This window comes from Anabrus simplex, chromosome 1 (genome assembly GCF_040414725.1).
Source record: "Anabrus simplex isolate iqAnaSimp1 chromosome 1, ASM4041472v1, whole genome shotgun sequence".
NCBI classification, from domain to species: Eukaryota; Metazoa; Arthropoda; class Insecta; order Orthoptera; family Tettigoniidae; genus Anabrus; species Anabrus simplex.
Genome location: NC_090265.1, coordinates 1,546,598,757 through 1,546,625,067, shown reverse-complemented (window position 1 = coordinate 1,546,625,067; position 26,311 = coordinate 1,546,598,757). Strand labels below are relative to the sequence as shown.

Sequence of the window (26,311 nt, the reverse complement as noted above, 5' to 3'; positions counted from 1 at the left end):
ACCATATAGTTGGAGTTAAGAGTATGCCCTCAGTCCCCACAATCTTCATTAATGGAGATTTAGTTACAATTCCTTCAGTTATTGTGGATCATATCGCATCACATTTCTCAGATAGGTCCAACCCTGTATTTCCACCTATTAAGCACAAAAGCAGAGGCACATCATGTCTCCTTCACCTCTAGTGCTTTGTATCCCTATAAGATTCCTATTATTGAGTGGAAATTGCAGAGTACACTCGTGCTGTGCAGGACATGTCTCCTAGACCGGACAAAATCCACAATCAAATGCTTAAGCATTTGAGTGAACAATGTCTCAAGGATATTCTCGCCCTATTCAACAGAATATGGAGTGAGGGTATGTTTCCATCTCATTGGCACAAGGGAATTATAATTCCAATTCCCAAGCCAGGTAAAGATCCAAATCTTCTAAATAGTTATAAGGCAATATGCCTTATGATGGCCTCTGTAGGTTATTTGAAAGGAGAGTGAACCATCAACTTGTGTGGGCCATGGAAGAGAGAAGTCTCCTGACTAACTACCAATGTGGTTTTCGCTGTCATCGGTTCATCACCGATCATATGGTCAGACTGGAGAGCACCATTCAGGAGGTCTTGATCTGAAAGGAACACCTAGTTGCCATATTTTTTTGACCTGCCAAAAGATTATGATTACCTGGTGGTATGGGATAATCTCCACACTATAACAGTGGGAATTTCAAAGAGATTTACCAGTATTGAGAACTTCATGTCCTTCCAACTCTTTTGAGTCTGAGTAGGGAATGCTTTTTCTCAATATCATGTTAAAAAAATGGAGAACCATAAGGATCTGTACTGAGTGTCATGATGTTCTCTATCACCATCAATGGCATAGTTGCCACTGCTGGGCCTGCAGTTATTCCATCACTGTATGTAGATTATTTAGTTCTACATTTCAGCTCCAGAAGGATGGCAATTACTGAGAGACAGCTACACTAAGCTATTAACTGAGTCAGCAGATGGGCCCTGCAACATAGTTTTCAATTTTCAGCAGTGAAAACCTCAGTTTTACACTTGTGTTGACATCAGCTTGTGCATCCCAAACCAGAACTCTGCTTGTGAAATAGTGTCTTACCAGTGGTAGACACCTACAGATTTCTGGGTCTCCATTTTGGTAAGAGACTAACGTGGCAATTCCATCTGTCAGTTGAAGGTAGAGTGCATGAAAGGAAATAACATGCTTAAGTTTCTCAGTGACTATATATACTCCGTGGATCCAAGGTAAACATGGATGCCTCTGTTCACTGGAGGTATTTCCAGGACTTCAGGCACCAATATCCAGCTGCACGACATGTCTTCACACATGGTTCTAAGATCGGAGAATATGTGGGTATGCTGTTTCATCTCCGATAATATTAGCATGAAGATATCACTTCCTAGAGTCTGTAGCATAAATACTGTTGAGCTTTCTGCCATCTTATAAGCTCTGCAGTTTGCAATGGGTGATGAAAGAAACCACTTTCTTGTGTGTACCAACTCATTAAGTTCTCTGCAGTCTATTGCCATCTGTTTCCCGCAACACCCACTAGTACAGCAGATTCACGACCTTCTGGCCAGGTTGTGTGGTGCTGGAACCTGAAATGCTTTTACATGGCTCCCAAGCTATGAGGATTGCAGGAAATGAACTTGCAGATGAAGCTGCAATTGAAGCAGTGCTTATACCACCCAGACCTGTGAATGTGTCAGCTAGGGATATTTGTTCTCAGGTACATCAAAACATCTTGTGTCTTTGGAATCAGAATGGCTAGTTATATGCACTTCCAACAAGAAGACAGCTACCGTGTGGTGATCTACTTTCCGGCCTTCATGGAGAGAGACTAATAGTTTTGTATAGGCTGCGGATAGGTCATGGAAGATTTATGCACTCTTATCTCCTAAAGAGGGAAGATCCCCAGTGTATTCTTGTGGTGCTGCCTTCACCGTGGCCTACATCTTCACTAGGTACACCAATCTGTCTAGCCTAAGACAAAACCTCAGTCCACAGGAGACACTCAAACTCATAGTAGTCGATGACTTGAACATTGTTGATCTTGTCATTCATTTTATGTGTGAGAGTGGATTAATCAGGGGTTTATAAATTTCAAGTGTTCTGTTACTTAGGGAACTCGCGTTCCATTTTGATGCGTTTGTGACTTTTTTGGTTTAGTAATTTTTGTTTTAAAAATTCATTGACAAATTCCTTCATTGAATAATTTTACTTAAAATTTTTTTCTATTTAATTTGGGTGGTTCACGGTGTGGATTTCTGTAGTCACGTCCTAGTTCATAAACCATGGGCAACGGCTGAGTGGCCTAGTAAACGGTCCTGAGAGTCAGATTACCAGTTGCTATGGAATGGGAGTGGGCATCTTGGACATATTCTGAGTCATGGCCCTCATTGTGCTCAGGCAGCTAGGACTATACAATCCACAGGTAGTCCCTAACCTGTTAGAGGAGAGATCCTCACTTGGACTATGTGTAAGTGGGATAGCATCCCAGCAAATCTAGCAAAGAAGGCAGCTAAGGATAACATGATGGTAAGCATAATTGGCAGTCATACAAATTTTAGTGAAAAATGGAAGGGTATGTATAGGTATTTTACGGCAGAAACAGGTTCCAAGAAGGACATTCCAGGAATAATTAATGAACAAGGGGAGTGTGTATGTGAGGATCTTCAAAAGGCAGAAGCATTCAGTCAGCAGTATGTAAAGATTGTTGGTTACAAGGATAATGTTGAGATAGAGGAAGAGACTAAGGCCAAAGAAGTAATAAAATTTACATATGATAACAATGACATTTACAATAAGTTACAAAAGTTGAAAACTAGAAAAGCGGCTGGAATTGATCAGATTTCTGGGGATATACTAAAGACAATGGGTTGGGATATAGTACCATATCTGAAGTACTTATTTGATTATTGTTTGGCCGAAGGAGCTATACCAGATGAATGGAGAGTTGCTATAGTAGCCCCTGTGTATAAAGGAAAGGGTGATAGACATAAAGCTGAAAATTACAGGCCAGTAAGTTTGACATGCATTGTATGTAAGCTTTGGGAAGGCATTCTTTCTGATTATATTAGACATGTTTGTGAAATTAATAACTGGTTCGATAGAAGGCAATTCGGTTTTAGGAAAGGTTATTCCACTGAAGCTCAACTTGTAGGATTCCAGCAAGATATAGCAGATATCATGGATTCTGTAGGTCAAATGGACTGTATCGCGATTGACATGTCCAAAGCATTTGATAGGGTGGATCATGGGAGACTACTGGCAAAAATGAGTGCAATTGGACTAGACAAAAGAGTGACTGAATGGGTTGCTATATTTCTAGAAAATAGATCTCAGAGAGTTAGAGTAGGTGAAGCTTTGTCTGACCCTGTAATAGTTGAGAGGGGAGTTCCTCAGGGCAGTGTTATCGGACCTTTATGTTTTCTTATATATATAAATGATATGAGTAAAGGAGTGGAATCGGATGTAAGGCTTTTTGCGGATGATGTTATTCTCTATAGAGTGATAAATAAGTTACAAGATTGTGAGCAACTGCAACGTGACCTCGAAAATATTGTGAGATGGACAGCAGGCAATGGTATGTTGATAAACGGGGCTAAAAGTCGGGTTGTGAGTTTCACAAATAGGAAAAGTCCTCTCAGTTTTAATTACTGCGTTGATGGGGTGAAAGTTCCTTTTGGGGATTATTGTAAGTATCTAGGTGTTAATATAAGGAAAGATCTTCACTGGGGTAATCACATAAATGGGATTGTATATAAAGGGTACCGATCTCTGCACATGGTTATGAGGGTGTTTAGGGGTTGTAGTAAGGATGTAAAGGAGAGTGCATATAAGTCTCTGGTAAGACCCCAACTAGAGTATGGTTCCAGTGTATGGGACCCTCACCAGGATTACCTGATTCAAAAACTGGAAAAAATCCAAAGAAAAGCAGCTCGATTTGTTCTGGGTGATTTCCGACAAAAGAGTAGCGTTACAAAAATGTTGCAATGTTTGGGTTGGGAAGAATTGAGAGAAAGAAGAAGAGCTGCTCGACTAAGTGGTATGTGATATAGATGTTGATTCCCATAGGGAATCTGAAATATTTGTCCTGAATGAGCAAATTTATAATACCAATATAAATGGTCCGTTATTGGATATTATAAATTTTCCAGCTAGCTCATTCTTGGTTGCCAGCGTTTCGCCCTCGTGTGCTAGGGTGGGCTCATCAGTTGGTACCTAGCACACCTACCGATACGCTGGCCAGTGCATACCGTGGAGGCCACTGCGTAGGCTAACTGGAGCCACCGGCACTGCCAATGCACTAAGAGACTTTGTCTCATCACTAAAAAATTTTGATGCCTGCTTGGCCATCAGATGATATAGATGTTGATTCCCATAGGGAATCTGAAATATTTGTCCTGAATGAGCAAATTTATAATACCAATATAAATGGTTCGTTATTGGATATTATAAATTTTCCAGCTAGCTCATTCTTGGTTGCCAGCGTTTCGCCCTCGTGTGCTAGGGTGGGCTCATCAGTTGGTACCTAGCACACCTACCAATACGCTGGCCAGTGCATACCGTGGAGGCCACTGCGTAGGCTAACTGGAGCCACCGGCACTGCCAATGCACTAAGAGACTTTGTCTCATCACTAAAAATTTTTTTTGATGCCTGCTTGGCCATCAGATGATATAGATGTTGATTCCCATAGGGAATCTGAAATATTTGTCCTGAATGAGCAAATTTATAATACCAATATAAATGGTCCGTTATTGGATATTATAAATTTTCCAGCTAGCTCATTCTTGGTTGCCAGCGTTTCGCCCTCGTGTGCTAGGGTGGGCTCATCAGTTGGTACCTAGCACACCTACCACGGTATGCACTGGCCAGCGTATTGGTAGGTGTGCTAGGTACCAACTGATGAGCCCACCCTAGCACACGAGGGCGAAACGCTGGCAACCAAGAATGAGCTAGCTGGAAAATTTATAATATCCTATAACGGACCATTTATATTGGTATTATAAATTTGCTCATTCAGGACAAATATTTCAGATTCCCTATGGGAATCAACATCTATATCATCTGATGGCCAAGCAGGCATCAAAAATTTTTAGTGATGAGACAAAGTCTCTTAGTGCATTGGCAGTGCCGGTGGCTCCAGTTAGCCTACGCAGTGGCCTCCACGGTATGCACTGGCCAGCGTATCGGTAGGTGTGCTAGGTACCAACTGATGAGCCCACCCTAGCACACGAGGGCGAAACGCTGGCAACCAAGAATGAGCTAGCTGGAAAATTTATAATATCCAATAACGGACCATTTATATTGGTATTATAAATTTGCTCATTCAGGACAAATATTTCAGATTCCCTATGGGAATCAACATCTATATCATCTGATGGCCAAGCAGGCATCAAAAATTTTTAGTGATGAGACAAAGTCTCTTAGTGCATTGGCAGTGCCGGTGGCTCCAGTTAGCCTACGCAGTGGCCTCCACGGTATGCACTGGCCAGCGTATTGGTAGGTGTGCTAGGTACCAACTGATGAGCCCACCCTAGCACACGAGGGCGAAACGCTGGCAACCAAGAATGAGCTAGCTGGAAAATTTATAATATCCAATAACGGACCATTTATATTGGTATTATAAGTGGTATGTTCCGAGCTGTCAGCGGAGAGATGGCGTGGAATGACATTAGTAGACGAATAAGTTTGAATGGCGTCTATAAAAGTAGGAAAGATCACAATATGAAGATAAAGTTGGAATTCAAGAGGACAAACTGGGGCAAATATTCATTTATTGGAAGGGGAGTTAGGGATTGGAATAACTTACCAAGGGAGATGTTCAATAAATTTCCAATTTCTTTGAAATCATTTCGGAAAAGGCTAGGAAAGCAAGAGATAGGGAATCTGCCACCTGGGCGACTGCCCTAAATGCAGATCAGTATTGATTGATTGATTCATGAATTTACCAAGCTCAGAACATGTTAAGCAAGCCTCAGACCTATGGGAGTAACGTGTAACATAGTCCCACTCCCATTTGACGTCAGCAAAGAGGATGCATCTGGATATGCTAGGATTAAGTGATATTCGGGTAAAGGAAGAGATAGGAGATTATAAAGTGTACTTGATGGGTGTTAAAAAGGGAACAGCAGAGTAATGAGGTAGGACTGTTCATCAGGAATACTATTGCATGCAACATCGTTTCTGTTAGGCATGTAAATGAGCGAATGATGTGGGTAGATTTGGCAGCTGGAAGAATTAGGACGAGAATTGTCTCATTGTATTCACCATGTGAGGGTGCAGGTGAGAATAAAGTTGACAAGTTTTATGAAGCATTGAGTGACATCGTAGTCAGGGTCAACAGCAAGGACAGGATAGTGCTAATGGGCAATTGATGTATCCATAAAGATGCACATGAAATGCTGTCAGTTGGTACACTTACTTATTCATATTTATTTACAAATTAAATTTACAAATTAAATACACATAACCTTAATCACTGCCATCGCAAACAAAACACTTCACTCAGAAAACATCAACAAACCACCATTTTACAACTTCCTATCACTAGCACACGGAGATTACAACCTTGAAACGGATGACTGCTTACAAGCATGGCATCCACAACATGAGGTCACAAGTACAATTCCTGTTAAATCATAACTCCAACTAAACATTAACTCCAACGGTACCATCAAGACCACCTCCTTATATAGGTTCCTGGCCAGGCTTCTATAAAGATACACTTTCTTGTAAATGCTAGAGTGCTTAATACATACGGTAGATATAATATACAGAATATTCTCCATAATTCTCACCTGTCCTAGGGCCATCTTGGATGTTAGAATGTGTTTCACAATACTCTAGTGGAATACAAATCATATGCACAGGTAATATAAATTATATACAGGTTCTTACATTAATTTAACTCATATAAATATCTATATACAGTACATGTTCCATAACATAACCTCACAAACAATGTCATCATATGACTATGTAAATAATAATAATAACAATACTAATACTAAATGGCTGTAAACACTTCATAGCCATACATTACAAGTGATAATAATAATAATAATAATAATAATAATAATAATAATAATAATAATAATAATAATAATAATAATAATAATAATAATAATAATAATAATAATAATAATAATAATAATAATAATAATAATAATTCAACCTCAATACTTGCATTATTTACCCATGGGTGAGGGAATATTGTTTTCAAGTTACATCAGTTTATCACACTTGCATCACAATTACAATGCAAAAGTTGGAAATAGAACTGAAGGATACAAAAGGGTGATTGGTAAATGTGGGGAAGATATGGAAGCTAATAGGAATGGGAAGTGTTTGCTGGACTTCTGTGCTACTCCTTCTTGAAATGTTTTTTGTTAAAACAATTTCGGTAATGATCCTTCCGCAGGTTCACCTACAGAAACCTTGTTACGACTTTTACTTCCTCTAAATAATCAAGTTTGGTCATCTTTCCAGACACATCGGAAACTGCGCAAAGCAGATCCCATGCACCGGTCCGAAGACCCCACTAAATCATTCAATCGGTAGTAGCGACGGGCGGTGTGTACAAAGGGCAGGGACGTAATCAACATGAGCTTATGACTCTCGCTTACTGGGAATTCCTCGTTCATGGGGAACAATTGCAAGCCCCAATCCCTAGCACGAAGGAGGTTCAACGGGTTTCCCGGTTCTTTCGGACTAGGAGGACACACTGATTCCTTCAGTGTAGCGCGCGTGCGGCCCAGAACATCTAAGAGCATCACAGACCTGTTATTGCTGAATCTCGTGCAGCTAGAAGCCGCCTGTCCCTCTAAGAAGATGTGTTGTCGCCGGTAGCACGAACGGATACCGGATGTGACTATTTAGCAGGCTAGAGTCTCGTTCGTTATCGGAATTAACCAGACAAATCGCTCCACCAACTAAGAACGGCCATGCACCACCACCCACCGAATCAAGAAAGAGCTCTCAATCTGTCAATCCTTCCGGTGTCCGGGCCTGGTGAGGTTTCCGGTGTTGAGTCAAATTAAGCCACAGGTTCCACTCCTGGTGGTGCCCTTCCGTCAATTCCTTTAAGTTTCAGCTTTGCAACCATACTTCTCCCGGAACCCAAAAGCTTTGGTTTCCCGGGAGCTGCCCACCGAGTCATCGGAGGAACTTCGGCGGATCGCTAGCTGGCATCGTTTATGGTTAGAACTAGGGCGGTATCTGATCGCCTTCGAACCTCTAACTTTCGTTCTTGATTAATGAAAACATACTTGGCAAATGCTTTCGCTTCGGTCCGTCTTGCGACGATCCAAGAATTTCACCTCTAACGTCGCAATACGAATGCCCCCGCCTGTCCCTATTAATCATTACCTCGGGTTCCGAAAACCAACTAGTATGGGTTTAACAGTTACGAATACATTCATCAAACATAAGGCTATTCACTGCTACACATGGAAGGTTAGGGGTACCAGGTACATAATAGACTATATTTTAACCATATTCAAATTCAGGAAGTCTGTTAGGAATGAATGGGATTTTCAGGGATTTTTAAGTTATAGAGACCACTATTTGATCTGTAGTGAACTAAGTATCCCTAAGCCTAGAATAGAGAAAATGAAATCTGTCTGTAAACAAATAAGGGTAGAAAATCTCCAGGACGAGGATGTTAGACAGAAATACATGGATATGATTAGTGAGAAGTTCCGAACAGTTTACAGTTAGCAGCTTCAGGATATAGAAAAATAATAGGTGGTGTACAGGGTTGCTGTAGTGGAAATGGCAAGGGAATGCCTAGGAACAACTGTGTGTAAATATGGGAAAAAGCAAACATCTTGGTTGGACAATGAAGTGAGAGCAGCTTGCAAATGTAAAAAGAAGTCTTATCAGAAATGGCTCCAAACAAGGGGTGATGCAGACAGGGAATTGTACGTTGATCAAAGAAACAGAGCAAAACAAATAATTGTTGAATCCAAAAAGAAGTCGTGGGAAGATTTTGGTAATAACCTGGAAAGGCTAGGTCAAGCAGCAGGTAAAACTTTCTGCACAGTAATAAAGAATCTTAGGAAGGGAGGGGAAAAGGAAATGAACAGTCTTTTGGGTGATTCAGGTAACTCATAGGTCCCAGGGAATCATTGGGCAGGTGGAGGGAATATTTTTAAAATCTTCTCATTGTAAAAGGAAGTCTTCATGGTGGTGTCATGAAGAACAGAGCTCATCGGGAGGAGGAAAATGAAGTTGGTGAAATTATGCTTGAGGAAGTGGAAAGGATGGTAAATAAACTCCATTGTCATAAAGCAGCAGGAATTGATGAAATTAGACCTGAAATGGTGAAGTATAGTGAGAAGACAGGGATGAAATGGCTTCATAGAGTAGTGAGATTAGCACAGAGTGTTGGTAAGCTACCTTCAGATTGGACAAAAGCTGTAATTGCACCTATCTATAAGCAAGGAAACAAGAATGATTGCAACAATTATTGAGGTATCTCATTGATTAGTATACCAGGAAAAGTATTCACTGAAATCTTGGAAGGGAGGGTGGGATTAGTGGTTGAGAGGAAGTTGGATGAAAACCAGTGTGGTTTCAGACCACAGAGGGACTGTCAGGATCAGATTTTCAGTATGCGCCAGGTAAGTGAAAAACGCTACGAGAGGAATAGACAGTTGTGTTTATGTTTTGTAGATCTAGAGAAAGCATATGACAGGGTACCGAGGGAAAAGATGTTCACCATACTGGGGGACTATGGAATTAAGAGTAGATTATTACAATCAATCACAGGCATTTATATTGACAATTAGGCTGCAGTCAGTATTGATGGTAGAATGAGTTCTTGGTTCAGAGTACTTACAGGGGGTTAGACAAGGCTGTAATCTTTCACCTTTCTTGTTCGTATTTTACATTTATCATCTGCTGAAAGGTATAAAGTAGCAGGGAGGGATTCAGTTAGGTGGAAATGTAGTAAGCAGTCTGGCCTATGCTGATGACTTGGTCTTAATGGCAGATTGTGCCGAAAGCCTGCAGTCTAATATCTTGGAACATGAAAACAGGTGCAATTGAATGTCAGATTGGCGACACAAAACTGGAACAGGTAGATAATTTCAAGTATTTAGGATGTGTGTTCTCCCAGGATGGTAATATAGTAAGCAAGATTGAATCAAGGAGTAGTAAAGCTAATGCAGTGAGCTCACATTTGCGATCAACAGTATTCTGTAAGAAGGAAGTCAGCTCCTGGACGAAACTATCTTTACATTGGCCTGTTTTCAGACCAACTTTGCTTTGCGGGAGTGAAAACTGGGCAGACTCAGGATATCTTATTCTTAAGTTAGAAGTAACAGACATGAAAATAGCGAGAATGATTGCTGGTATAAACAGGTGGGAACAATGACATGAGGGTACTCAGAATGAGGAGATAAAGGCTAAGTTAGGAATGAACTCGATGGATGAAGGTGTACGCATAAACCGGCTTCGGTGGTGAGGTCATGTGAGGTGAATCAAGGAGGACAGATTACTTAAGGAGAATAATGGACCCTGTTATGGAGGGTAAGAGAAGTAGAGGGAGACCAAGACGATGATGGTTAGACTCAGTTTCTAACAATTTAAAGATAAGAGGTAAAGAACTAAATGAGGCCACAGCACTAGTTGCAAATAGAGGATTGTGGTGACGTTTAGTAAATTCACAGTCATGCAGACTCGCTGCAAGGCAAAATGGTCTATAATGATGTATGTATGTATGTATGTATGTATGTATGTATGTATGTATGTATGTATGTATGTATTTAATTTGTTAGGATAATTACCTATTTTTATTTCCTCTTAAAACAAAAATCATTACCACTACCACCACCACCACCACCACCACCACCACCACTTTACAGACAAGGCATGGTTCCACCTAACTGTGCATATTAACATTCACAACACACACTATTGGTATTCCGAGAATCCACATATTATACAGAAAATTCATCTTTATGATAGGAAAATCGGAGTTTGGAATGCGATTAGTGCAACACTCATAATCAGTCTGATTTCTTTTGTGAGGATACAGCAAATGGAGTGCAATATCAGAATGCTATTCTCAGCCCCAGTTTGCAGTCAGCTAACGGAAGATGATAAGTCATATTATTGCTTTTAACAAGATTCCACAACTGCTCAATACAGTGCAGGAATCCATGGATACAATTACAGAAGTGTTTCAAGATAAAGTGATCAATGCTGGTTTAAGGCCCTCCCACTCTCCAGATCTAATGGTCTGTGATTTTATTTATGGAATACCCTGAAGGAAAAAGTGTACCAAACAACTCTACAACATTACAGTGGACGAGCTAAATTGTGTCCATTGAAATATGTTTACCCGTTACAGTCTTTGTTTAGATATGAAAGGGTGACATTTCCAGCATTTGCTATGAGGTAAGAGTTCAGTTTAGCTTCTCATACAGTAATGCAGATTCTCAGATTTAAGAAGGGAAGGCAGAAACAGGCCAGCTATGGCCAGGTGGGCTACAGGTGTGGAGGAAGCCTCTCAGCTGGCCAGCTTTAGCTCAGTCACATGTGAGCAGTCAGGTTTTATATGGCAAACTCTGTATTATTTATACAAACCTTTTTTCTGTCATTCGGCAGTGATTTATGTATCTAAGTGGTTGCAAAATTCTAATATGCATTTCTTTTGCAAAAAGTTCAGAATTGACTGTTGCAAAAATTGTCGAAATTTTACACAACTGGCAAGTATTTCATTATCATAAAGTAGACCAAAGCAAAAGCTTCTGTAGATGCATTAGCTATATGTAACTGCAACAGTTTCCCAAATATTTTTCCTTGCTACTTATGTCAACATGCACAAACGAACCCTCTGTGTATGAGGGCAGTAGAATACATCCATGGTATCCCCTTCCTGTTGTAAGGGGTGAGTGATAGGAGGCCAGAGGTTCTCAAATATGGAGCATGGGTTGGCAACCACAGGTCCCCTAGCTGAGTCTGACATTGGTTCCACTTACTTGTGCCAGGCTTCTCACTTTCATTTTTCTTACCTGACCTCCATTGGTCAACACTTGTTCTTTCATGACCCTGACGTTATTAGGTTTGTGAGGCCCAGGGAGTCTTTCATTTTCATGCCCTTTGTGGCTCTTTCCTTTCCTTTTCTGATACACTCATTCTTCAAAGGATTGGACCTCTTTCTTCTTCCCTTCTGATCAGTCTTAATAGAGGATGGTTGCCGAGTTTTACTTCCTCTTAAAACAATAATCACCACCACTGCCGCCGCCACCACCGAACAATCTTTTTCAATATTATACCATCTAAAAACATATTTGCATAATTCCACTAGAAATACAAGGTTAAATGGATTGGCACTCCTGAACATAAATCGGAATTACACTCCAACTTCAGAAGATGTATTGAATGAACTAATGAAGAAATCAAGACAAGTTACTGTTTGGATGTTGCATAGTGGTTCCCCATGTTTAGTGTCAAAAGTGTGTATCTGAACATAATGCATATAATATCTTGAATTCATTAAGTCCTGGAACTTGTAAACATATCTACCATATTCAACATAATAGGAGACTTGAGTGGAATGGAGCAATGTGTAGTTTTATGTGACTGTTGATATCATGATCATAGTCATGGGACCTTCAGTTTTATATAAAACAACAAGGACTTAACTTCTCATTTTAAATATTCCATATGCATTGGCCAGGATTTAAAGTGCATCCAACTTGATGAGAAGTCAGTGACAGTGTCATTCGGTCATCACACCCCCTAACAACAACAACAACAACAACAACAACAACAACAACAACAATAAACAAATAATAAATTGAATTTGTTTAATATCCATTCTAACATAACTGGAACAAGGTTGCTAGATTTTTGTTCTTGAGAAGCTCTTTAACGTACTGTACTTACCGGAAGTTAACAACACCAAGTTGTTGCATTTGATTTAAATACCACCCTTAAATGGAACAAAAGGACAATGTTTGAGCAACTGTGCTACTGAGGTCAGCTGAACAGTTTACTTATTTGTCATATATTACCTGAATTATTGTTATCAGACTGTGTAGTGAAAATTAGAGCTAATCTTTTATTTTTTGTTCATATTAGTTGTTAGCACCATAGCTGGTAGGAATTGGTTACTTTGGTTGTTCACATTTTCATTGTTGAACAGTGTTATACACCAGTCTCATATCTCATATTCTTTGGAGGAATGACAATAAACAAATGTGTGGGAGTGGGAGTGTTTGTACTTTAGAGACAATGATGGTGATTAATGTTTTAAGAGGAAGTACCACCACATAACCATCCTCCCTTACATTAATCAGAGGAAATTCTGAGCCGTCAATGAATGAGAATAATTTTGGAATGAGAAAGGGAAGGGATATGAAGGGTGTGAAAATGAAAGATTCCCTAGCCCTCACAAACACAGAGAGCCTTACTTTTAAGCCATAATGCATACGTTTGAGATAAAGTTGTGAAGTTTTCAAGGCAATTGTGAATACTTATTGTTTAAGGTGTGGTGCAGTTGGTGAACAAGAAGAATGGCCCATGCTTTACCAATGCTGATGAGAACATCTTTAAGACATTCTCAGTCTACTGTGCTCTGGCCTTGCATTATGCTAATCTTCAGGAGCAGATGAGAAAAGTGGCAAGTACACAAATTAATAATGATAATAGAACAAACAAGCCTAATAATTTTTTATATATGAAAGGAGCTGTAGTACCTGTCGCCAATGGGATAATCACTTAGTCTGTGCATGATTACATTTTTGTCCACCTCTCATATTGTGCTCTAGATTCTGAGGCACATAAGTGGGCATTCCTCTCCCTGTCAGCAGTTTGTCATGATGTACTAAATTGTGCTCTCTGTGGCCTTTGCAGTTTCAAATCTTTTTGTATTAATGCTGATCTTGATTTAATCTCTTCCTTCTGATATAAAAGAAAGCCTATATCATCATCATCATCATGAATTCCTTCCAGTGAGCCAGGTAGGATATTTAAGAACAATGTGCCTCCATTTATTACAGTCTTGGTATGCTTCTTTTCTCCTAGGGCATCCCATGTTTCTCCTCTCTTCTCTAGGTCTTCTCTTATCTGATCTAACCACCTTTTCCTAGGGCGTCCATTTGGTCATCAACCCAGAATGATCTTTTCAAGATACTTGCTTGCTGTTCAATTCTCCTGCATCCACTTAATGTGTCATAGCCAGTTCAGCCTTGCAACACTCAGCCTTTTACCATGGTTAGGTTGACCTGCAGGTCTCTTTGTATCTGATCATTCCTAATTCTGTCCTTCCTTGTTTTTTGCACAGCTGATCTAAGGAACTTCATTTCCACAGCTTGCAGTTGACTTGCTTCTCTTTTATGTATGATGCAACTCTCCAGATTATAAGTCATGATGGGCAGGAGATAATTCTTAAACAGAGTCTGTTTAGCCCTCTGAGGAACTCTCTTGTCCCATACTATGTTTCGTACTTGATGAAAGAAGTTGGATCCCGTTTGTACCCTGTACGAAGCCTAGTATCAGGTTGATACTCAAAGAATGTTATGATAGACTAGTGTGCCATGTACCAGTAGTTATCAGAACATGTATGAATGAGCAGAATGGCTAGAAATGTTATCTAACTCCCCAGCTACTTCCCACCTATATTCAGACAGGCTGTTTTGCTCAGGTAGGTACAGACAATAAAAATATTTAAGCCTAATGCAACTTTTTAAAAATTCTGAGCATATTGTTGAAATAGGACTAACTATATTCAGGGCAGTGGCATGCATCAGGCTACAGTAAAGTCATCTATTGGGGATGGGTGGCTGCAGAAGAGACAAAGCACATCACAACAAACAATAGTCTATGTACTGTAATGTTATTGTTGATCAATTTTATGAGCTTTTGACATTGTAGGCCTAAACATTTAGTTTTCCTTTGACTCTGTGATATTAGGCCATCCAATGTAAAGGGAGACCATCCTCCTCCTTTCAAGACTCCCTCTTGTCTTATTCTTCAAAAAATTGTTCATTAACAATTTATTTCTCGTTTTGATAGTCATCTTCACAATGGGGATAAATGATCAGAAATTGTATTCTCTGTACTTCTGATATGTAGTATTTATCAATAGGATCACTAATAACATAAATATTTGAGAATTAAATTTTAGGCCTTCCTCAAAACTATAATTTCATCTAGCATGAATAAAATTATTTGTAGCCTAGACTATAGTGCCTTATTCCCCAAATTTACATACCGATTTTCATTAAATTCTATTCAGCCATTTTCTTGTGATGTGCGTGTGTACCAACAGACATGACATAAAATTAAAAATTGTGTTTCCTTCTTACTGTGGATATGACCGATACAGAAATACCATTTGTTTTTCATTCTGAGCAATATACTGATGAATGTCTTATTTTATTTCTATAGATAAGAGTTCCATAGTGTGTAAGAAGAGTCAGGACAAGTTATCCATTTTAACCCTCTTGGAGCCAGAAGTATCTCAGGTTGGCCATTCACAATCAGGTGGAAGAAGCCAGTGCTCTGCCTCCACTCTACTACTGTAAAGTGCCAGGCCATTTTTAGTGGAAATACATGTACTTTAAAATTTGTGTATATCTATCGGTATATGGTAAATACCGGCAAGAATTTTTCAACATATCAACTACATAGAACAGACAACTGATTTTGAGTGATGTAAAGAATTAAAAATGTTTTATTGTTGATATTATAGTTGTAGATAATGTTCATTTTCAGGAAGAGAAAAACATTTTTACCTTTTCTGGCTCAATATCTGCTTTGAAAAATTGTTTACAATACAAAAGTATAAATGAATATAATTCTATAAAATAATACTTTGAATGAGAGAAATAATAACAATAAATTTAAAAATTCAAACATATGTCACTAGTAAAAACAAGATAATTTTACTCCCCGAAAAAGTTCGCATATATGTATCGATGTATAGTAAATACCGACAAGTAATTTTCTAAGTGCAGATATTCTGGTTTATCAAAAAACAAAACTGAATAGTTGAGATTGTCATTTTTATTTTCAGGAAAGAACATTTTCTGTTTCAGTATCTATTTGAAAAAAACCATGTGGAATACAAGAGAAAACACGTAATTAAAAAAACCTACGGCGCTACAGCCCTGATGTGCCTTGGCCTACCAAGTAACCACTGTTCAGGCCGAAAGGCCTGCAATTTACAATGTGACACATGGTCATTGCAACAAATCCTCTCGATCCTTATTCTTGGTTTTCTTGCCAAGGTCAACATCTCACAGTCAGATAGCTACACAATTGCAATCACTTAAGCTGAGTGGACCTCGAACTAACTCTCAGGTAAAAGTAAAAATCCCTGACCTGGCTGAGAATCGGACCTGTGGCCTCTGGATGAGAGATAGGCCCATGGGGACCGGCATATGCGTAACGATAGAGAATTTACTTTGAACAGAATTCTATAAAATAATTACTATGAATGAGAAAAATAAGTTTTAGACTACTGTTGAAGCACTTGGGAGTACGGTTGTATATGTACACTAACAAATAACTAACACTAATAGGAACTATACAGACAATAAAAATATTTAAGCCTAATGCAACTTTTTAAAAATTCTGAGCATTTTGTTAAAAAAATGACTTTAAATATATTTTGTTTATTTAGGGCAGTTATGAAGTGCATATTTTGTAAGCAGGCCTCTATCACACTTGACACATACAGTTTGTGACTTCTTTCTCTGATTTGGAGAGCTGCATACAATGTACAATCTTTCTAATTTACCTGACAATAATTTTATGCCACACACAGGAATATTCATAGTAATTGCTTTGCCTGTTCTCAAACCATTCAGCACTCAGAGATTCAATTATACTGGAGTAGAACTGGAGCCTAGTCATTTTCTTTCCATTACATTTTTCTAAATACAACAAATAAGAATAGTAAAATTGGCCCCTGCCTGAAATATTTATTACAAACTACAGTAATTTCAATAGCTTTTTCACTGAATATAAATGTTTTGCTAGGGGGATTGATATAAAATAATTATCTGCATAAACATGAAAACCTTTCATAAAATAATTCCCTAGACAGAAGTTTCATCACTACAGTGTAGGCCAGACCATTATTTTTTACTTTGTTTCTGTCTGTCTTCAATGGATTTTGTTCCTTGTTATGTAAAAATCCAACACAGGAAACTTATTTGTCAGGGGTTCGACGCCACCTCATTCAGAAAGCAGAGAAATCTGACTGATGGGTAAGCAACACCCCTTTAGACCATGTGAGGTCGGACGTACCTCACTCTGCTCCGTAATCACAAACTCCGGCTTCTCGATGCAGTGGAACGTTCACAGCTAAACAAACCTTAAATCTAGCTTACAGGCATTCAAGAGCGGAGGAATTCTAGGAATGCTAATACTATGGCAAATGACACTTGGCAAAAGCCTAAAATTTATTATACCGTGGTCAAACAAAAAATAAACCCTTAACATTGAATGCAAATGTCATTATACATATGGTCAGATAGACCCAAATACAGCAGTGAATTTCTGTTCAAAAATTGGTTCATATTTCAGTTCTTCATCGAGATAGGTTTTCATGTAACATTTCAGTACACCTTATCAAATAATAATAATAATAATAATAATAATAATAATAATAATAATAATAATAATAATAATAATAATAATAATAATAATAATAATAATAATAATAATAATAATAATAATAATAATAATAATAATAATAATAATAATAATATATTTATATTTATATATAATACACTGACTGACAGAGCAAATGCAACACCAAGAAGGAGTGGTCAGAACTTTATGCCAATTGCAGGGTAGACTGACGTCACTGAGGTATGCTCATGATGTGAAATGTGCCGCTGTGCTGCGCACGTAGCGAACAATAAATGGGACACGGCGTTGGCGAATGGCCCACTTCGTACCGTGATTTCTCAGCCGACAGTCATTGTAGAACGTGTTGTCGTGTGCCACAGGACACGTGTATAGCTAAGAATGCCAGGCCGCCGTCAACGGAGGCATTTCCAGCAGACAGACGACTTTACGAGGGGTATGGTGATCGGGCTGAGAAGGGCAGGTTGGTCGCTTCGTCAAATCGCAGCCGATACCCATAGGGATGTGTCCACAGTGCAGCGCCTGTGGCGAAGATGGTTGGCGCAGGGACATGTGGCACGTGCGAGGGGTCCAGGCGCAGCCCGAGTGACGTCAGCACGCGAGGATCAGCGCATCCGCCGCCAAGCAGTGGCAGCCCCGCACGCCACGTCAACCGCCATTCTTCAGCATGTGCAAGACACCCTGGCTGTTCCAATATCGACCAGAACAATTTCCCGTCGATTGGTTGAAGGAGGCCTGCACTCCCGGCGTCCGCTCAGAAGACTACCATTGACTCCACAGCATAGACGTGCACGCCTGGCATGGTGCCGGGCTAGGACGACTTGGATGAGGGAATGGCGGAACGTCGTGTTCTCCGATGAGTCACGCTTCTGTTCTGTCAGTGATAGTCCCCGCAGACAAGTGTGGCGTCGGCGTGGAGAAAGGTCAAATCCGGCAATAACTGTGGAGCACCCTACTGTTAGACAACGCGGCATCATGGTTTGGAGCGCTATTGCGTATGATTCCACGTCACCTCTAGTGCGTATTCAAGGCACGTTAAATGCCCACCGCTACGTGCAGCATGTGCTGCGGCCGGTGGCACTCCTGTACCTTCAGGGGCTGCCCAATGCTCTGTTTCAGCAGGATAATGCCCACCCACACACTGCTCGCATCTCCCAACAGGCTCTACGAGGTGTACAGATGCTTCCGTGGCCAGCGTACTCTCCGGATCTCTCACCAATCGAACACGTGTGGGATCTCATTGGACGCCATTTGCAAACTCTGCCCCAGCCTCGTACGGACGACCAACTGTGGCAAATGGTTGACAGAGAATGGAGAACCATCCCTCAGGACACCATCCGCACTCTTATTGACTCTGTACCTCGACGTGTTTCTGCGTGCATCGCCGCTCGCGGTGGTCCTACATCCTACTGACTCGATGTCGTGCGCATTGTGTAACCTGCATATCGGTTTGAAATAAACATCAATTATTCTTCCCCAACTTTCATCCCTTTCGAACCACTCGTCCTTGGTGTTGCATTTGCTCTGTCAGTCAGTGTATATATAATTATATATTTTATATATATATTATTATCACCATTGACGGAATGACACAACCAGAGACATACAAGTACCTTGGATTTGCTCAGAATGTAACTCTAGAGCACAAGAAAATCAAGCAGGAACTCAGTGACAAATATACATCGAGGTTGCATCAGATTTTGCGCAGCTACCTAAATGCAAAGAAGAAAATTAATGCAATAAACACGTATGCTATTCCGACTCTTGTTTATTCATTCGGAATTCTGAAATGGTCTGCTACAGAAATAGACAGCATACAAAGAAAAACGAGAACTTTGCTCACCACCCATAGATTACATCAACCAAATTCATGCATGGAAAGGGTCACTCTTCCACGAAAATTGGGAGGCCGAGGAGTACTGGATCTTCAAGTCATGCTCCTGAATCAGATAAAGAACCTAAGGAGATACTTCCATAAAAAGCAAGAAAACAGCCTTCTTCATAAAGCTGTAGTACTTGTTGACAAGTTCCGTATCCATACAATGCCTCTGACCCTCATACAAATCACCAAGTATCCACGCAGGAGAAAGAAAGGACCTGGTGAGAGAAGACCCTCCATGGAAAATACTACAGCAATCTAAACCAACAGAGCATAGACAAGGATGCGTCGTGCATGTGGTTACAAGGTGGGCACTTATTTGGGGAGACAGAGGGATTTGCAGTTGCTATACAAGACCAAGTAATAGCTACAAACAATTACAAAAAGTACATCATCAAAGACACCAGCGTACTCTCCGACAAATGCAGATGATGCTCCTTTCATCTCGAGACCATCGACCATATCACTGCGGGCTGACCAGTACTTGCCCCCGTAGAATATACGAGACGACACAATCATGTCTCGGGAATTATACACCAGGCACTTGCTCAGGAAAACCAATTAATTCAGGAGCGTACCCCTTATTACAAGTACCATGCAACACCACTCCTGGAGAACGAGTCAATTAAGCTTTATTGGGACACTGCTGTAGTGACAGACAAAACAGTCAACCATAACAGACCAGACATCATACTAGTAAACAAGAAAACTGAGGCAACTTTCATTATTGACACCGTTATCCCCAATGACACCAACATTGACAGGAAGTACCATGTAAAATATACAAATACAAAAAACTTGAAGAAGAGATCAAGAGGATCTGGAAGATGAAACTGGTGTGGATAGTCCCTGTGATTCTGTCAGGCAACGGCCTCATTCCACACACACTTCACAAGAGTCTGCAAGAACTGGGTCTTCCACTGAACATCTACAAAATTATGCAACATTCTGTCCTCCTGTCAACATAGAGCATTGTGCGATCGTTCCTTTCACAAGAATGAAGATCCCGTGACCTACAATTTTGTATATACCTGTACGTCAATATTTGTGTTATAATGTATTGTGACTGTATCGGCACAATTAATATTTATTTCATATGATATGTTTGTTAAGGAAGCAGGCAGCAAGCTTTCTTTGTGTGGATGTTGGGAGAAGCATCAGATTTTGCAATAGGACACCCGCCAGCGTGGCGCCTTACACACCCACTGGGTGGCTTAAAGAATCCCCAAACTAGGCACACGTCATAGAAGAAGCAGCAGAAGAACACTATTTAGCGACTCCATATTGAAAAACAAATGCCAGCGTACAGCGATGCCAAAGCGATCGGGCCAATTTTAATGTATTTTCGGCTTAAATAAGGCTTGGTTAACAAAAATGCATCCGTCAGAGCGGTAGAAATAATATTGGCATAATTTAAAAAACAGGAGTTATAGTAGAAGAGATTCTCCAAGGTAAAGGCACTTGAGAACAGATTAGCTTACTGGCTTAGCGTACGGACACGATGGGTGAAACCAGATGTCTTTGGAGATTCACCATTTCCCCTCCGATCTTATTAATTAATTACGGCAGATCCGCCGAACATAATCAACTCCGCATGGCATAGCGCACTTGTGCGTAACATAGCCACACAATCTAGCGTATTGCTGATTTCAACAGGCTGGTTTATCCAGGAGAGGTCAAAATTAGAGTGGGGGCGAGGCACACTAGCCACCCCTATTCCCGGCTTTGCTATAAGTTGTTGCAGTTTCTCGGGGGAGTCATCAGTCGAGAACGAGCTTCAGAGGTGGAACTACGGTCGGTCCGCGAGCGCTATCTACCTCTGCTTTGTCTGAATAACTGACACAAAGGAACGGGAGTGAAGTTCTAAAAATGTTTTCCAGTGTGCAGTGATAGTAGGAAATGTAACTATATGACAAAGATATTTGTGCGACATCCGATTGCGAAGTAAACTCTGAATACTTGTCATTGTGTCGTAGGTAGTGACTGTGAAAAGTTGAGTACGCCGTGGGGATCAAACTCTAGACGGAGAACGCTCATCGCGAGGTTGGTGTCTGTAGCAGTGAGGGAGCTCATTTTTCGACGAGTATAACTTTGGGATTTGGTAAACTTTGTTTCAGAAGAAAAGCAGTCGTCGTGTGAAGAAATACTATAAATTTAAATCCATATAAAATGAGAACAGGATTTCAGGATCAGATTATCACACTAAGTAACGGGGAGTGATAAGTGCAGGATCTGAATGATCTAGACTCAAAATTAGGAGAAAGACGGTTGATTTAGATCACGGAAGTAGGAGGCGATAGACTTGGGAAGGAGGAGATCATGAATGTTCAACTCGCCTAATTTAAACAGAATAGACTAGCATCACGTAACTTGCATCGGTCATAGAACGATAGAGGGGAAGTTTGATGGTGTCGAGTGATCAACAAGTGTGTAAGATTGTGTAAATATAATTGCAGTGACCTGTTTACCAGGAAGATGGATTACTCCAGCAAAGTCATCAAACTCCTAGAACCCAGGACTGCACGAGCCAGCGACATGGAGTGAGCACCGATGGCAGGCCCCCGAAATCTTCGGGCGGGGGCAGAAAACACCAAAACTGTTGAGTATTGAGCTATTTTCTTCCAATGTTAGTATTTCCCCTTGTAAATAGAGTTAATGTAAAGATGGGGTTAATGATGATGTAATTGATAGGTTAATTACCTGGAGTGGTCGGATGACCCTTGTTTAGTTTGTTTTATGTAAGTAGATATGGGAAGGAAGTGAACCAGGAAGGATGTATAGAGTTTGGGACCCCTTTTAGTGGTTGCATGTGCGTGGTATACTATATCTTTTTGTTATGAGTGCTGAGAAAGATTTGAGGGGGGAAATAAGTAGAAAATTGAACAGGTTAATGCCATAAATTTCATCTGCGAGATTGCAAAAGACGAGCAGGGATTAGCAGGTGACAGGATCATTAACATGTGCCTATACAGAAATTAAGGTGGAATAGTGACAGCACTAAATTCATAAAGTAGAGGCAGTAGTTTGTTTTGCATGCTAGTGTATAAGTTTGGCTGTAATTGAAGATGTTCGAGAAGATATGTGCGAAGGTTCGAACACCGGCCCCCCCTACACATTAGTTAGGCTAATAAAGTAGAGATTTATTTAGTTGAGTCTAATCATGTCTGAATATTAAGATTATTATTATTATTATTATTATCATTTTCTTAATGTAATTTGATCGGTGTTTTTATACCGATACATTTCAAGCTATAGGTTAGAGGTTTATTATTATTATTATTATTATTATTATTATTATTATTATTATTATTATTATTATTATTATTATTATTATTATTATTATTATTATTTTCTTATAGTAATTTGATCGGTGATTTTATACCAATATATCTCGAGCAATAGGGTAGAATATGACAGGCACACAATCTCGCCTCAGAAGGCAGGGAACTGGGAACATTGTTGTGGTCAGTGGCTGACGTGTGGTGAATATTAGGAAGAAGAGGAGATATAAGTTGAACTCCAGACCTCCAGAGATACAAGAGAATATGATGTGAGTTAACGGTTGAATTTGAGAAATGATTCTCGTGTATTGAAAGTATGTGGGCTGGCTTGAGCAATGAATAGATTGCGCCAGTTTCAAATGAGTTAAATTTTATAGACACAATGTCCTAATGTAAGTGGGTTGAATAGTGTCTTTAGTGTCCGGACAGTGGAACGAATGTCAGCTGTGAGTTATGACTGAGAGGGGAGAGTCTGGAAAGGGGAGGACCAGACAAAAGCAGAAAGGTTGGTCGTTCTAACAGTCTGCTTTCTTTTGAGAATAAAGATAGCAAGTTCTTTAATTACCACGCCGTAAACCACGACCCACAGAGCAATGTAGATGTTTCTGTCGTATGACAATGCTCACATGATTAGGGTAAATTAGGGTTTGATTGCAGGATCTTTGATGGAGACGAACATAGTCTCCAGCTCAAACCTCGACTGCACATAGACGGGACGACTACTCGCACAAGTAGCGGGTTCTACGAGACGGAATACAGCCATTTATATTTTGTGTTGTATGAATATATGTTTCTTTTTCAGGGTGTAATCTTGTTTTGTGTTATGTACTGTTCTGCGCAAATTTAGACTTCGTGAAATTTCACTGATAGTTGTTGTAAGTGACGAGTTCGTTGTCGAGCCTGTGTTCGTTTGATTTTTATTTCATTTGTCTTCCAATTGGTGGAGACACGTAACCTTATTTCTTTCCCATGATTTAAGTAAAGTTTTGATTATTTCTCCAGTATACTTTTATTCACGTATAGATATTTGGTGGCGGTAGATGTAAGCTAAATGACCACTCTGGGGTAGTTGAGTTAATGTAAGTAAATTTAACTTAATGATGCGGGATTCGGTCCCAGGGGATACTGGTATTTGGAGGAAAATGGTTCGTAATTGTAACTGTAAATAGGTAATACGTGTTATACTTTGTTTTGTGTGACACTCAACAGTTTTAATGTTCAACGGGTGAGACAAACAAAACCTGAGGTAGAAACGTAGTATATCTACAAGTATGATCATCCCTCGGGGATGTTTTATTTTTGTCTTATGTAAAATTAGGTATCCATCAGGTTGTTGGTTCGGATGGAAGTTTTTCCTTCATCTGAAATATTATTAGAAGCTGTGGTCATCCACATAGATATTCTAATGGAATGTGGATGAAGTTAGCTGATGGATGGTAGCACGGATTTTACCGTTGCTAAGAATTGTTTGCATTGTGTCAATTTATATTACCTTACCAAGAATGTCATAGTGTTTGTATAGATTTCAACGAGCGCCTTAGTAAATGGGAAAAACTTATTTGTGCTTATTCTTTACCGAAAAACAAGCATCCAAAAACCTCTTCCGTTCATTGTAGGCCTTTAAGTTAGTTTAAGTTTTATAGCCTCTACATGCCGCGAACGGTCTTCGACCCTGAGGAGTCCATGTTCAGACCTCAGGAACGGGAGAGTAGCTTTGACCTGGCTGTGCCGTATGGCCAATAACTTCTCATGTGAGTGGATTAATGATACAATCCCAATGAGGGGAAATCGGCACAGGCCGAATAGGTCCCTTGACTATTGACTTCCGTGGAGCATGGTCCCATGTGTTCGTGACCCGAAAGGGTTGGTTTGCTGTCACATGGTCCCATGAGTCATGGGGGATGGTGGGAAAGGTTCCAGTATAAATACTTCAATTATTGTAAGGCACTTGGTGCATCCTGTGCCCCGTTACTACCCATATTTCCTGTGGAGAAGTGTATGAATAATAATAATAATAATAATAATAATAATAATAATAATAATAATAATAATAATAATAATAATAATAATAATAATAATAATAATAATAATAATACCCTGTGGGGATTTACCGGTTACCTCCATCTGCTATCAGCTTTAATATCTCTGCTGGAATACTATCTGGTCCTGGGGCCTTTTTATTTCTAAGGGACCTAATCACTCTCGTCAATTCTTCTCGTGTAAAAAGTGGCACATCATCTATGAAGTCATCATCATCATCAGCAGACCCCTCAGGATGATCTGGGAATAATGTACCCACAATATCCTTCATTGCATTTGAGTGCATGATTGGGTTCGAGAAACTTCCAAGTTTCTTCATAACGATCTTGTATCCTAAACCCCATGGATCGTCATCCACTTCTTTAGCCATTTTCCACCATTTGTCGACTTTACTCTTTTTGATAGCATTTCTCAATTCTTTCTTCGTCGACTTATACTCAGCTGTGAGTGAGGTGTCTTCTTGGCTGACTCGTGCTCTCTGTGCCTTCCGTCTAACTTGCAGACAACGTCTTCTCTGATCAACAATATCTTTGGTCCACCAGTACGCTGAACGCTTCTTGTTTTGTGATGTTTTACGAGTCATGGAAAGATCACATGCTCTCCGAATAAGCTCCATAGTGAGCTCAACACATTTCTCAGCTGCTTCTTTCCTTTTATAACAACATATTTGTTCTGTTATACTATCCATTTCATTTCTTAGGATAGCAAGAAATTTTTCTTTGTCCATACTTTCTATATTCCACCGCGTTGGTTCATACGATGTAATATTAATCTGTGAAGTTTCAGGAAGAATACCAAAAGTAATGTACTGGTGATCACTTCCCGTGTATTCTTCAATCACCCGCCAGTCATTGATGTTCGACATGATGTCCTCAGATACAATAGTCACGTCCGGTATGGTTCCTCTACAGCCCAGTCGTCGAAAAGTTGGCACATTTCCAATATTAGTGACCGTCAAACCCAGCCTAGCGGCCATCTCCATAGTTCAGCGCCCTCTAGAGTCATACTGTGGCATACCCCATTCTAGTGCTTGGGCATTGAAATCACCAGCCACGATTAAACCGTTGTCAAAACCTTGTAATACATCCTCTAGCCCGTCCAGCTTATCCTGAAATTCAAATACTGACTCATTTGGCGTAAAGCAACAGCTCACTAAAGTACATCTACCAGTGCGGACCCAAACAAAACCGTCTCCGCATCCTTGGTTTGATACTGGGCATCTACTCAAATCTGGTATCCAAATTGCAGCTGTCCCACAATTATCCACAAACCATCCTGGATGGTTTCTGTCTTGATAAGGTTCACTGAGAAGAAATACGTCTACTCCTATCTCAAAGGTCATCTGCGTCAAAAGACCATTGGCCGTTCTACTCCTGTGCATATTTTCCTGAATAACCTTCATCATTTACTGCTAGTTTTAGCCTTTTCGAGAGCTTCATGGAACGCTGTGCAGGCTTTTGAGCCAAGTACATGACTTCGA

The 26,311-nt window shown here is 40.0% G+C and overlaps 1 protein-coding gene across 1 annotated transcript in view; it reads left to right on the top strand.

Moving 5' to 3' along the window:
• LOC136862145 (cAMP and cAMP-inhibited cGMP 3',5'-cyclic phosphodiesterase 10A-like) overlaps positions 1-26,311 on the top strand; it is a 422,768-nt gene that overhangs the window by 328,806 nt on the left and 67,651 nt on the right. The window contains exon 8 of the mRNA XM_068226202.1: positions 13,518-13,651. Within this exon, the coding sequence (XP_068082303.1) occupies positions 13,518-13,651 (134 nt within the window). The remainder of the gene's footprint in view (positions 1-13,517; positions 13,652-26,311) is intronic.